Below are 14,984 nucleotides of genomic sequence, written 5' to 3'. Positions count from 1 at the left end.
AGAACTACATCTCTGAACGGAGCAGCCATGGCTGTCGCGCTGGAATTCACGCGTCTAAGCTGCTCTTTGTCTTGACAATTTGGCTTCTTTCTGCTTGAGTCAGTCCAGAATAAGTTCTCCTTGTGCCTAGAACACACTGAGCCCTTATTCCCTGGCATGTGCTATGTTATTACGAAGAAAACCAGCAAGTTTTGAATCTGCTCGCACAGTAGAACTATGCATCAAACTGGTTATGCAAAAGGCAGGGAATGGTATGTGTTACGTTACATTTTTCTTACCACCTACCATAAACAGAGGCTGTTTAATTTCTTGGCTTTTCACTCATTTTTTAAAAAAAATCACGAAACATTTCTTTCCTGAATAGTGTTCTGTAGTGTGAACGATTTGGGGGGGGGGGGTGCACATTTGAGAATGTTACTGTACTTCAAAGGCTTGGCAGGACTTCTTGAACTGAGATGAATGGAGAGGTGCTTTGTATATTCAAGGCATTGTGTGGGTTTTTTTTTTTAATTTTATAAAAACTCCACATTAAGGATTGAATCACATAATCATCTAGTTAGTTTTGCCATTTCCTGTGAAGCAAGGGGCGGTGTGGGTCAAATCTTCAAGAGTTCTGGAAAATCAGCCCCATACCCAGAAGCCCCAAGACAGGATGAAACTCGATTCCCTGGTAGAAATAGGAAGGGCAATTTAGACATGGCCCCCAGGCTTTGCGAATCTAAAAATGTTTCCCCTTCGTAAAGGGGAGGCACAGGCAGCCCACAAGCAGGACTGGGGAGAAATCAGGCAGTTTCTGTTGAGGTAGGAGGGAGCTGAAAGCATTAGTGAGGAATGGGCTTGAGACAAGACTGTCACAATTCCCTGCACGTGCCCTTTGAGAAGCTGTGGAAAAATGCACTAGAGGCTGGGCGCGGGGGCTCACGCCTGTGATCCCAGCACTTTGGGAGGCCGAGGAGGGGGCTATTGCTTGACCTCAGGAGTTCAAGACCAGCCTGGGCAACATGGTGAAACCCTGTCTCTACCAAAAATACTAAAACGAGCCAGGCGTGCTGGTGCGTGCCTGTAGTCCCAGCTATTCAGGAGGCTGAGGTAGGAGGATCGCTGGAGCCTGGGAAGTTGAGGCTGCAGTGAGCCCTGATTGTACCACTGCAATCCAGCCTGGGTGCCAGAGCAAAAAAATAAATAAAAATAAAAATAAATAAATAAATAAATAAATGTATTAGAACTCCACCTCAATTCAGAGCAATTTCCATGAGACAATGCAGACTGAGAAAAGCAAGATAAAGAGATGTGGTATAAACAATACCCCAGTCCCACCTCAAATTCATATGTTTAATTTGAACCACATGAAAATGTCATTTTTGTAGTAAAGAGTGGTCAAATGTTGGCAGTGTCGTATTGGTTCAAAATGGTTAAATGTTGGGAATCTAATATATATATATATACACATATATATATATATAAATATATATATATATACACATATATATATATAAATATATATATATATATTTTTTGGAAGTGGAGTCTCGCTGTGTTGCCCAGGCTGGAGTGCAGTGGTGCAATCTTGGCTTACTGCAACTGAGTAGCTGGGACTGCAGGAAGGCACGCACCACCACGCCTGGCTAATTTTTTTTTTTTTTTTTTTTTTTTTTTGAGACAGAGTCTCACTCTGTCACCCAGGCTGGAGTGCAGTGGCACCATATTGGCTCACTGCAACCTCCATCTCCTGGGTTCAAGCAATTCTCCTGCTTCAGCCTCCGGAGTAGCTGGGATTAAAGACACCCACCACCACGCCCGGCTAATTTTTTTATATTTTTAGTAGAGACGGGGTTTCACCATGTTGGCCAGGCTGATCTCAAACTCCTGACTTCAGGTTATCCACCCGCCTCAGCCTCCCAAGGTGCTGGGATTACAGACGAGAGCCATTGCGCGCGGCCCCTAATTTTTTTTTTTTTTTTTTTTTTGAGACAAGTCTCACTCTGTCGCCCAGGCTGGAGTGCAGTGATGCAATCTCAGCTCACTGCAAGCTCTGCCACCATTCTCCTGCCTCAGCCTCAGCTGGGACTACAGGCGGCCGCCACCACACCCGGCTAATTTTTTTGTATTTTTTAGTAGCGACAGGGTTTCACCGTATTAGGCAGGATGGTCTCGATCTCCTGACCTCGTGATCCGCCCACCTAGGCCTCCCAAAGTGCTGGGATTACAGGCGTGAGCCACTGTGTACAGCCTGTATTTTTTAGTAGAGGTGGGGTTTTGCCATGTTGGCCAGGTTGGTCTCAAACTGCCAACCTCAAGTGATCCACCTGCCTTGGCCTCCCAAAGTGCTGGGATTACAGGCATGAGCCACTGTAATCCCTTTCAAAATAAACAGGTAAGAAACTGTAGCTGCCTCAGAGAAGAAGAGGGAGACTATTAGAATTTGTGGAAACCGAAAATTATCAGCCCCACATTTAAAAATTCTGCCTTGGCTGAAAAAATGAAAGCCTGTTGACACAATTGCTTTAAAAATACAAGGCCCTGAACTAGCCATGATACTTTTTTTTTTTTTTTTGAGACGGAATTTTTTTTTTTTTGACAGCTCGTTGCCCAGGCTGGAGTGCAGTGGCACGATCTTAGCTCACTGCAACCTCCACCTCCCAGATTCAAGCTATTCTCCTGTCTCAGCCTCCCAAGTAGCTAGGATTATAGGTACCCACCACCATGCCCGGCTAAGTTTTGTATTTTTTGTGGATACAGGGTTTCACCATGTTGGCCAGGTTGGTCTCAAACTCCTGTCCTCAGGTGATCTGCCTGCCTCAGCCTCCCAAAGTGCTGGGATTACAGGTGTGAGCCACCGCGCCTGGCTGTTTTCTTATTTTGATGTACCACCCCCTTGAATGAGCAGCTAAATATTTGGGCATTACTGCAAGTTGCAGAGGCCTGGCCCCTGGGTGGGGGATTGTTACACAGTGTGCTTGGCTAGGCTAGACCAAGCCAGCCAGGTGCCTGGCTTGGAGGCTTTGTCAGAGATGCTGTCCCCAGACTTGCTGTGGCAGGAAGGCTGTCCATCTCCCAGCGGACCCTATGGACTGCAGTAGGCGGTCCCTTGCCCACATCTCTGGCAGTCCCTGCACACACCAACAGATTCCCAGGAGCAACCCGCCCTCAACTAGTGGGGAGAGGAGTTGTCAGTACCCCAGCTTCCTCACTCTTCTGTGGGACTATTCCAAACATGCTCCGCATGGTCTCTCGGGAGTCCCCAGGGGGCTGGCCCCAGTTGCCCACAGTAATCACTCGTTCCTTACTGTATCTGTTATTCTTTGTTTTCCCTTTCTCCGTTCCCCATCATTTCACAGTGGTACCTGGGAACACTGCCCAGATAAACCACTTGCACCCAAATCCTTGATCCAGAGCCTGCTTCTGGGGGAATCCAAACTAACACATATAGACCTCAGGCAAAGAGCTCCTAGGCAGCAGCCATGGTGGACAGAAGGCCACCAGCAGAATTCATATGCCCTGGGCTCCCACACAGCTCTAAGGAATGAGCAAGGAGGCCCCCAGATATAACCATGAATATCCAGTAAATCAACTATAATGTAATTATGATAGAATTTCCAGTAAATCTGGTAGGATGTCATAAATTGACCTAAGTCAACTTGGCCATTCGGCAATGGTGATGTCCTTCTGGTGTCAGTAGCTTCCGGCAGTTAGAGGCAGGCAGGGCTATAGCTCCCTGCTTCCATCACCACCACCTCCCCAGCAGTGGTGTTTTACAATGACAGCGGGAGCCTTGGACTTTTGTTAACAGCCCAAAATTTCCGCCTCTTTGCTATAGGCCCGAGTGATGGACAAATTCATGAAACCTGGGAAGGTGGTGCTTGTCCTGGCTGGAGGCTACGCTGGACGCAAAGCCGTCATTGTGAAGAGCAATGATGATGGCACCTCAGACAGCCCCTTCAGCCATGTTCTGGTGGCTGGAATTGACCGCTATCCCCTCAAAGTGACAGCTGCCATGGGCAAGAAGAAGATCTCCAAGAGGTCAAAGATCAAGTCTTTTGTGAAAGTTTATAACTACAATCACCTAACAGCCACAAGGTATTCTGTGGGTATCTTATTCCCTTAGACAAAACTGTCATCAATAAGGATGTCTTTAGAGACCCTGCTCTTAAATGCAAGGCCCCACGAGAAGCCAAGGTCAAGTTTGAAGAGAGATATAAGACAGGCAAGAACAAGTGGTTCTTCCAGAAGCTGCGGTTTTAGATGCTTTGTTTTGGTCATTAAAAATTCAAAAGAAAAAAAAAAGTCATATTTCCTGTTCTTAGACTTTGTGGAGGATTCCCACTCTGTGTCCTCAGGCCTCCACACAATACCTTGCATGAAAGTTTTACTCTTAAGTTAGATACAGGCTGGGCGTGGTGGCTCACACCTGTAATCCTAGCACTTTGGAAGGCTGAGGCAGGTGGATCACTTGAGCTCAGGAGTTACAGACCAGCCTGGGCAATATGGCAAAACCCTGTCTCTACTAAAAATACAAAAATTAGCCGGGCACGGTAGCACACCCCTGTAGTCCCAGCTACCAGGGAGGCTGAGGTGGGAGGATCACTTGAGCCTGGGAGGCGGAGGTTGCAGTGAGCCATGACTGTGCCACTGCACTCCAGCCTGGGTGACAGAGTAAGACCCTGTTTCAAAACAAAAACAAAAAGATGCTACGAGACAGCAGGACCAGCTAACCCTGCAGTCCGTCTGGTGATGTGGAGGGTTTTTAGGCCTCGTTCTCTGCTCTGATGTGTTTATACTGCTGGGCCTGATGGATTTGTATATCCTGTAGGTGTGAGAGTGAGGCCTCTTTGATATTTCTAGCCAACCACATACCTCAAGTACCCACTCATTGCACCTTTGAAAGATGATTTTTAACATTCCATGTGCTGTTCAACAAACCTTCTGGGATAGATTTTGAAAACATTTGAAGTGCTTATGTAGCCACCTTTGGAACCTGGGTTCCTGTTTAGGATACTTCAAATGTTAATTGTTCCTGGGGTGCAGATTAAGTTTAAACACACACACACACACGCACACACACAGACACACACACACATCCCTCTGTTTACATGATGTATGTAAATGACCACACACATAGATAATAATAGCTCCATGTATTGAATATTTACATTATAATAGACACTTATCCTTAACCCTCCAACTCTCCAGTGAGGTGGGTTCTGGGCATGGTGCCATTTTACTGATGAGGAAACAGAGATGGAGGGATGTTATCCTAGTTTGTGAGCTGCAAAGCAGGGATTCAGACTCAGGCAGTCTGGCTTCAGAGAGCCAGAACCAGGCACGGTGGCTCATACCTCCAAACCCACCACTCTTGGAGGACAAGGCAGGAGGATCACTCAAGCTCAGAAGTTCAAGACCGGCCTGGGCAACATAGTGAGATTCCATTTCTACAAAATGGAGGTCAAGGCTGTAGTGAGCTGTGGTCACACCACTGCACACCAGCCTTGGCAACAGAATGAGATCCTGTCTCAAAAAAAAAAATTTTTTTTTTTTTGGCCAGGCGCGGTGGCTCACGCCTGTAATCCCAGCACTTTGGGAGGCCGAGGTGGGAGGATCATGAGGTCAGGAGATCGAGACCATCCTGGCTAACACGGTGAAACCCCGTCTCTACTAAAAATACAAAAAAAAAAAAAAATTAGCCGGGCCTGGTGGTGGGCGCCTGTAATCCCAGTTAGTTGGGAGGCTGAGGCGGGAGAATTGCTTGAACCCGGGAGGCAGAGGTTGCAGTGAGCCAAGATTGTGCCACTGCACTCCAGCCTGGGTGACAGAGCAAGACTCTGTCTCAAAAAAAAAAAAAAAGATATACAATGCTACCATCTACCATCACTCCAGAACATTCCCTTGTGCCCCTTCCCAGTCCACCCCTGCCCCACCCCCACCAATCTCTACTGTTTCCCCCCACCCCACCCCCATCAGCTGGGGAGAGAGGAGAGGTCTTTTCCATCCTCTCCTGGAGGCTACTGCAGTAGCATTCCAAGCAGAGTCCTCAGGGTCAGTCCAGGGATGAAATGCCATCCATCTGCATTCTTTTCCTTCCCAGGAATGGCATGCACTTGTGCCCTTTCAGTGCTGGGGATGAGTAAGCACAACATTCATTGGGCCCCAGACTTCTGCGAAGACAATTTGAAAAGTCCTCCATTCAGGATTTCATAAAAACATTCAGGGCCAGACAGCCCTTTATGAAACTGGCTAGCAAAATGGAAGTTTTTAAAAAACAAGTCCAAAAAGCTTACTGTGTGTGAACCTACAGATCATATATTGAAAAAAGCTTACTGTGCATATTTTCATATAGTAACACACTTTATATCTTTTAATTGCTAAGGGCAGACAGTGTAATAGGGGATTTAAAAAGAAAAGAACCTGGGTCTGAACCACAAAACAGGCTGAGATGTCTGTTTTCAGACATAAAACCACTCAAATTACTTTTCAATACATGATATTTAAAACACTGATTTTGCACTACCCACAGCTAGCCTGGTTATCAACAAACTCAAGTGTAGGCACTTGGACACATCCCTGGTTACACTGGAACCCACGGTACAAACAGGGTCTTGCCTCTCCCACCCTCATGCTAGTACTTTTCAGGGTGTTGTATGTGTGTGTGGAAGGTGGACCCAATAAGGCCATGCATCTCTGTAGCTCTTGTCTCTGCAGCAGGGCAGGGGCATCCTGCGTGCTCAGCCCCAAATTGTCCTGCCCCAGGGACACATTTATAAATAATCTAGAGCCACAGTGGGACACAAGCCCAGCACACGACCACAGGAAGGGCTCAGAAAACAGGCTTTATTCATTTATTTATTTATTTTGAGACAAGAGTCGCTCTGTCGCCCAGGCTCGAGTGCAGTGGTGTGATCTCTGCTCACTGCAAGCTCCGCCTCCCAGGTTCATGCTATTCTCTTGCCTCAGCCTCCCAAGTAGCTGGGATTTCAGGCGCCCGCCACCACGCATGGCTAATTTTTTTGTATTTTTAGTAGAGACAGGGTTTCACCATGTTAGCCAGGATGGTCTTGATCTCCTGACCTTGTGATCAGCCTCCCAAAGTGCTGGATTACAGGTGTGAGCCACTGCGCCTGGCCAGAAAACAGGCTATAGACAGGCCCCCCTCTGCCTCCAACTCCCTTAATGATAGGGGACATGAAGGCACAGGGGCTAGTTCCCAACAGGAGCCGACCCCCCACCCTGTTTCACACTGGACGGAGAACATTCCACTCTTTACTCCCCAAGTCCCTCCATGCCCTCACCTGGACATCAAGGAACAAGCAAAATCAAGAGTGAGAGACAGCTAAGTCCACCAAAAGTACAAGAGCTAAACAAATGTGGAAAATAAGACGAGAAGCTGCTAAACTCTACGGTCACAACTACTACTTGGGAATTTAATACAAACACCAAAGAAGCAAAACATCTGAAAAGCACGTGGCATCCATGAGAGCTTATTAAATTCCAGGGGTGTCTCAGAGCTAGCTTTCTGGACATAATGTGCTGGCCAGATAGGAAAGGGGGATGGGGACAAGCAGCAGAGTGGGAAGCCTCCTCTGTAGGTAGGAAAGGTCAAAGAAATATGAGCCTTGTTTCTCAGAACATACAAAGTGCTATGTCTCAATCTAGTTAAGTATTAAACAAAACGAATTAGAAACAAATCCTACTCTCATAAGCCATCTTACCCTGTGCTCGCTCACTTAACCTCTCTGAAAGCAAAAACAAAGCCTTTTTCTATCTTTCATGGTTTAAATGTACTCAGATCTCTTCCAGCAATTTTTATTCCAGAGTAACAGAATTCTAATTTTACAGATCCCCACAGAAAGCAGAGAGGTAATAATATCTAATTTCAGGGTTAAAAACTCTTTTCTTTTAATCACCCTATCCCCACCCTATTTTTTCTTCAGCATTTTATCATCACCTAGGATTTTTTTTTTTTTTCGGACAGAGCCCTCCTCTGTTGCCCAGGCTGGAGTGCCGTGGTGAGATCTTGGCTCACTGCAACCTCCACCTCTCAGGTTCAAGCGATTCTCCTGCCTCATCCTCCCAAGTAGCTGGGATCACAGGCATGCGCCACCACACCCAGCTAATTTTGTATTTTTAGTAGAGACAGGGTTTCACCACGTTGCCAGGCTGGTCTTGAACTCCCGACACTTCAGGTGATCCGCCCGCCTTGGCCTCCCAAAGTGCTGGTATTACAGGCGTATGACACTGTGGTATTACAGCCACAGTGTCAGCTAGATTTTTTATTATTTTTACTTTAGATTCAGAGGGTACATGTGCAGGTTTATTACATGGGTATATTGCGTGATGCTGAAGTTTGGGCTTCAATTGAACCCATCACTCAAATGGTGAACACAGTACCCAATAGGTAGTTTTTCAACCCTTCCCCGACTCCCTCCCCATTTTGAGTCCCATGTCTGTTGTTCATATCTTTACGTCCAATACCCAATGTTTAGCTCCCACTTATGAGAACATTCAGTATTTGGTTTTCTGTTTCTGCATTAATTCACTTAGGATAATGGACTCCAGCTGCATCCATGTTGCCGCTAAGGACGTGATTCCATTCTTTTTTATAGCTGTATAGTATCCCATGGTGTATATGTACCACATTTTCCTGATCCAATCCATCACTGATGGGCACCTGGGTTGATTCCATGTCTTTGCTATTGTGAATAGTGCTGTGATATACATGTAACTACAAATCGCCTATTGTAAATATTTGTTTGGTTATTGGTTCCCACCACCAAACCTCCCTGTGCCCCACAAGAACGCAAACTGCACTCTTCCCTGCTGTCCCCACTGGCCCTGCCAAGTACCCAGTACATGCTCAGTATTTCCTGAAAGAATGAAAGGTATTACTCCATGTGTTATACCAACCACACCAAGTACAGTACTGCTTGTAAATTGTGCTTTAATTTCTGCAATCAGATATGATGCAGTGAGATACAAGTATAAACTTTCATTGTGCATCCAGAAAATAAAAAGCACAAGTATACAGGTTTAGCTCAACAGCTTATTCCCTTATAAAGAAAAAAAAAGTTTTGAATTAAAGCTAGTTTATCTTCAGTGTAAAAACTTGGAGGTATAAACAAACTCAAGATATTATATACAGTAAATTAATTTACATTTCCAAACTTGCACAGTACAGCATTTTAAACAAAGTAAATGGTCTCATTTCAGCTTTCACTGTTAAGCATAATCCACATCCCAATCTCGGATAAAAATTTCACAATATATAAATCCATTGAGAATTCTGTACACAAATACGAGTTATAGAAATCTGATTTCAAATATAAATACAAAAATTGTCATGACCTTACACGTTACAACAGCTTATTTTTCTATTGTAATTTTAAAAAATCATAGAAAAATATTTCAATGCACATTCAACTGCTATGACAAAGGCCATGACCTTGTGCCTTTAAACCATACTTTGTAGAGTGTAAAGCATCACACCGGGCATTTTTGGAATGAAAATTACAAAGCCTGAAGAGGCTACTGTATAAATATTCACGTTATAATGTGGTAACAAAAATAGCTCCATAGCATATTTGGGAGGCAATGGGGCAGAGAAGGAAGTGGAGGTTAGTGCTAATTTAAGAAGGCCTATAGAATGTATGTGAAGGTAGCTAAGGAACTAGTTAGTGTATTTTAAAATCCCTATTGCAAGCCTAACACTGACCTCGCTAACTCTTAAGGCAATCAAGACGGAACAGGTGTTTGGCCCCCAGATGCACGAATCCTGCCCTCCCCTCAACCTTTGTTCATCCTAACAGACCAACCTGGCTCCTGCATTAATATGGAGTGAGGAGAACAGCAAAACAATTCACCGTATGTACAAAAGACAATTCAGTGCAAACCTAGAAACTTCTCTTAGTCAATAGTTTCCAATTTTCTTTTTTTTGAGATGAGGTCTTGCTCCATCACCCAGGCCAGAGTGCAGTGGCACGATCTTAGCTCACTGCAAACTCCACCTCCCGGGCTCACGGGATCCTCCCACCTCAGCCTCCCGAGTAGCTGGGACTACAGGCATGCACCACCACACCCAGCTAATTTTTGTATTTTTAGTAGAGACAGGGTTTTGCCATGTTGCCCAGGCTGGTCTCGAACTCCTGGGCTCAAGCAATTCAACCACCTGAGCCTCCCAAAGTGCTGGGATTACAGGCGTGAGCCACCACACCCGGCCTCAAATTTTCTTATTGCCCTTGAGCAACTGAAAGTTTTTCCAAACATGTAACATTCAAATTGGGATCCATACTGAAGAGCAAATATATGTAAAAGGCAAACATTCAATTTAAAACATTCTAATGAGTTTTGTTTTTTTTCTCTTTTATGCAATTTGACAGGGTTCCACTGAGAACAAAAAAATCTGCTCCTTCCAAAGTATACTTTCCTGCATTAAAAAAAATATATATATCATATATATATCATATATATGATACATATGAGATATATGATATATATCTCATATATATGAGATATATATGATATATATATCTCATATATATATATATATCATTTAGACAGCAGATCCAAGAAGGTGACCAGGCATAGTCAAGTTTCTTCTATGGCTTTTAAAATCACTGAGGTATCATATGATAATCATCACTTCTGATATTTATGTTTAAGCTGCTTTCCTATGAAAGCCACATTCAAAAGTGACCCAATCCCATCAGTCCATAAAGGTAAAAGAATGTGAGGAACTCGGCTTAGGGGTTGCGGCAGAAAACTGCAATCACAAGTGCTCCAAAGCTTCAGCAGGCAAGTAGAAAAAGGCGAAGCGATTTGTTCCAAACAAGGAGAGGCTCCAGAGGAACGGAAGCTCCTCAGGAAGGATCTCAGGCAAAGAAACAGATCCCCGCAGCGTAACCAAGAGGTTTGGCAGTGAGACACTGGGACTACACGCACCAAGGCAGGGAGTGCAGAGGGACAGCGGCGAGTGGTGTGGAGCAGGCGGAGGAAGACCTGGGGCTGGCAGCACAGAAAAGAGGGTGGTGGCTGGCTAGCCCCCACCCACAGGCAAAGTGACACGGTCTGTGAAGAAGGGAGGGTGGTCTGAAGCATCAGGGTGGATGACACCAGTGGAACTTCCCAGGTGTTTTACAGGCAAGGGGGCGTAGAAAGAAAAAATGTGATGGTTTAAGTAAATGCCACACATCTTAATACCTCTATCTGAATCTTCAACTCCCCATACAAATACATAAAGCTGAACTTGCTTCTATAATTGAGATGGGTTACACAGAAACTTACTATTCCCAATGACTGGATAAATTATCTTGGCACAAAGAGGATCTGAAGAAAGTATCAAGTCCAAGAATATCTTACTGAAGCCCTTTCTGGTAGTAAACTGGCCATTGTGGGCTCTGTATAATACTTAGGCATCAGAAAATGGCCACAACCCTATTACTGGTCAAGTAATAATTCCTTCCAATTAATAATACTACAGATGCGGTTTTAATTGCATAGTCTTTTAGAATCATGAAAAATAATGAGAGCCACCTCTTTTCCCGAAGGCCCAGGTTTTTTCTAACGGAGTGCTGGGCTAAGGACCCAGCCAGCATTAGCTGTAGCGTGACACAAATCCAGGGATCAGCTGTCCCAATCTCCCACATTCCTCTTTCACAATCACTCAACAAACAGGTCACACATCCCCTAGGTCCACGAACTCATCTTCTCGTTTGGCCAAATCGTCTTCATCTCCCAAAGCTTTCCAGCCACTGGTGGGTAAGACGGGCTTAGAGGAATGTCGCTGGAGCAGAGCGAAAGGAAACAAAGACGAGAGGCGGGCAGAGTTCCTCAGCAGGCAGGGGGCCTCAGCCTGGGGGGCCTGCTGGCTGTGGTGTCTCTCGTCGATCTTCTCTTGTAAACTCTGGACTTCCTCCATCATTTCCAAGAGTTTGCTCAGAGTGGCCACTTGGCCACCACCTAGGATTTGGGCTTCTGGAATCCAACGTAGGTAGCGCTGGGCCCAGACTTTGAGTTCGGGCCCCTCGATATGCGGTAACAACAAACCATGGTAGTCAGTGGACTTGCTATGCCAGCTGTCATAGAACTCTCGAAAGTTGTCTTGGAGCTCATCAGAAGAATTAATAAGTTTGCTAATTCTCTTGCCCAGAAGGTTTTTAATTAAATGATCTGTTTCTTCCCTGAAAAATCCTCTTTTGGGAGATGACTTAGATTGTGTAAGTGGCAAAGAAAGTTGTCGTTGATGCTTTGAGAGAAAACACAAATAAAAATCACTGGTTAACATAACAGGCACAGTTAACAGCTGTTACCATAACAAAAAGAGCATAACCCTGCTTTAACAAGTTCCAAGAGACATCAGTGTTGCCATGTGAATGCACACTCATTAACACGCTGTGACATCCAGAGGTGGGGTATTCCTGTGTATTCCCATGGTGCACACTGTACCAGAAACAAATGGGAAAGCAGGTGCACGTGGCAGCTGTGCAGAAAGGCATGCTGGGACACAGAGAAAGGAGCTTTTGGTGCCCTCCTCCTCTGTCACAGGGGCACCACAGGACACAAAGCACTTCTGAAAAAGCTGTTTAACTTAAGATAGTTTAATGATTTAGGGGAACTTGTGGGTCAGGCCCATTCATGTTCTAAAGGGAAAAAGATGTTTCTTCTTTGAGAACTTTAAGGCTGTTAACCACTACAATCTTCTGAACAACTGCAAGGAGGCACTGCTAACTACCAGAAGATACTATCACATGGGTGAAATAGCAGCTTATCAGGCATCCAGTGGGAGTTTAAGCCTAAGTCATAAAGATTCTTTTAGATAAAGAAAACAGGCAGGTGAGAGCAAAGAAATGTGATGAGCCAGCTAAGCTGACCAGACTTGTCTGGCAACCTGCATGGAGTAGAAAATGGGAGAGCATTTTCACATTTTCATATTTCCCCCCTTGGTCATTCTCTGTGGCCAGAGCAGAGTATTATATTTGGGGGTGCACTGAGAAAGGGTTGTGAGGCTGGGCGCAGTAGCTCATGCCTGTAATCCTAGCACTTTGGGAGACCGAGGCGGGCAGATCACCTGAGGCCAGGAGTTCAAGACCAACCTCAACCTGGCCAAAATGGCAAAACCCCGTCTCTACTAAAAATAGAAAAAATTAGCAGGGTGTGGTGGTGGGCACCTGAGGCTGAGGGAGGAGAATTGCTTGAACCCAGGAGGCAGAGGCTGCAGTGAGCCGAGATCACGCCGTTGCACTCCAGCCTGGGCAATGACAGCACAACTCTGGCTCGCAAAAAAAAAAAAAAAAAAAAAAAAAAAAAAAGGGTTGTAAAAGATGGATGTGGTCGGAAGGTCATGAGGGTTCCCCAGTGCCCAAAGCAGAAGTAAAAACATGTGGGGAGAAGCTGTTTGTCCAGCTCTTTTGCTACTGTTCATTTGAAGTAAGAAGAGATAACAACTTAATTTTCAGGTTCACTCTAAAACTCTCTAACATATTTCCATCAATGGTTCTTCCTTGTAAAAAGATATTCTTTATTGTAAAGAAAATTATTTCCTTATTATGAAATATGGAATAACAATAAAAATATTAAAAAGAAAACAAAACCATCCACAAGACCACAGCTCGGAGGTGACCAGGATTTGACTTTCCATCCAGGGTCAGGAAAGATGAAGGCCAGGATTCAGTGGCCTCTCTTTTTCTCCATCGTGAAGATGTGTCAGGCAGGGCAGGGACTACACTGAACCACCACCCAGTGCTTCCTGCCTGCTCGGTTCTGTGCTCAGTACTCACATTCACTGAGCACCTCATTCTCAAAGTCACTATTATTGCCCCACTTTACAAGCAAGGAAACTAAGGCACAGAGGTAAGCAATCTGCCGAAGGCACTGCTGCTCAGTGCCAAAGGTGGTTCAAATAGTCTGGCTCCAGAGCCTGGGCTCTCTACTGAGCTCTCCTTGGTCCTGGAAGCCCCCTTCTCTCTATCTCCTAAGCGAAGGGAGCACTCAAGACCAGCTGACATGCCAGCAGCTCTGCAGGCCAAAGCCTGGCCCGGGCCTGCGGCTGACACCGAGGCTGCACACTGGAATGGGTCCCCCCCACCGTGTGGCATTTGCACGGCAGCACCACATGCTGCTCAGCCCCTGCTTCCTCAGAGTCTCTGCAGAACTTCCCCCAGGCCACCAGGCCGCTCAACACATCGCTCCACCTGATATCTGGTCTTCTTACCCAAAGGCTTCAAGGTTTCTTGTCGCCCCCGTCCCAACTGTGATTTAGCTAGTGCAACCTGAAATTCTCCACCCCTTCAGCTCAGTCCTTTCCCACCTGCCAACTCCTGGAGCTTAGGCTGTCTGTCCCTATCTCCCAAGGAAAAGAGACGATTAGAAAAGCTAGGTCTGAGGAGAGAAATGAAATCCATTATTGGAAGGGGGAGCCTTAGGTTCCTCCCGTAAAACAACGGACGTTGTCCTCGCTGTCTCTGAGGTCCCCTGCCACTCTGGCACAGGGCAGTTTCTGTGGTGCCAATCCAGCTCTCATGAGAATGTGCATGCAGCCACCAGGGGGCACAACACACTGAAGAAAAACCAATTTCTGGCCAAGCTATTCTGGGGCTCAGGGCAATTCTGGTCAAACTGGCAGAAGAGGCTCAGCCAGAAAGGGGAAACTCCACCCTGGGCCTGCGGCCCCTAAAAGGGCAAAGTGGCCGTTCTGAGTCGTTCAGCAGCCAACATCGTCTCTGCTGGCCGTGGCTCACCCAGGTCCCCAGTCCTCTTTAGAATGGAACCAACTCTGACACACCAGAAAGGGCCAGGCTTTCTGAAGCCCTCCAGATCAGGCAGGATAAGGATGGCATGGAGAAGGCAGTGACACACATCGACTTAGACTTACCATCACTGCTCTCTCCTTTGTGGACTCTGTGGGGGAGAAATTCTGGGCCTGGAGACAGAGCTAGGAAATGTCAGTTAAATAATTCATCAGTTAGGGAACTTTGGGATTATCAACTAAAATGACTTTC

The 14,984-nt window shown here is 45.8% G+C and overlaps 1 protein-coding gene and 1 pseudogene across 3 annotated transcripts in view; one reads left to right on the top strand and one right to left on the bottom strand.

Moving 5' to 3' along the window:
* Positions 1-9,392, top strand: part of LOC100993603 (large ribosomal subunit protein eL27-like) — a 75,712-nt pseudogene extending 66,320 nt beyond the window's left edge.
* Positions 8,916-14,984, bottom strand: part of MTMR12 (myotubularin related protein 12) — an 85,639-nt gene continuing 79,570 nt past the window's right edge. For 2 of the 3 annotated variants that reach the window (XM_034960216.2, XM_063604525.1), the window contains one exon: positions 8,916-12,232. In XM_034960216.2, the coding sequence (XP_034816107.1) occupies positions 11,663-12,232 (570 nt within the window). In that variant the 3' untranslated portion in view covers positions 8,916-11,662. Of the gene's footprint in view, positions 12,233-14,857; positions 14,918-14,984 lie in introns of all 3 variants that reach the window. The other variant, XM_034960215.2, reaches the window with a different exon arrangement.

This window comes from Pan paniscus, chromosome 4, assembly GCF_029289425.2.
Source record: "Pan paniscus chromosome 4, NHGRI_mPanPan1-v2.0_pri, whole genome shotgun sequence".
Taxonomy (NCBI): Eukaryota; Metazoa; Chordata; class Mammalia; order Primates; family Hominidae; genus Pan; species Pan paniscus.
The sequence above is the reverse complement of the archived record's forward strand: the minus strand, read 5'-3'. Positions and strand labels throughout refer to the sequence as shown.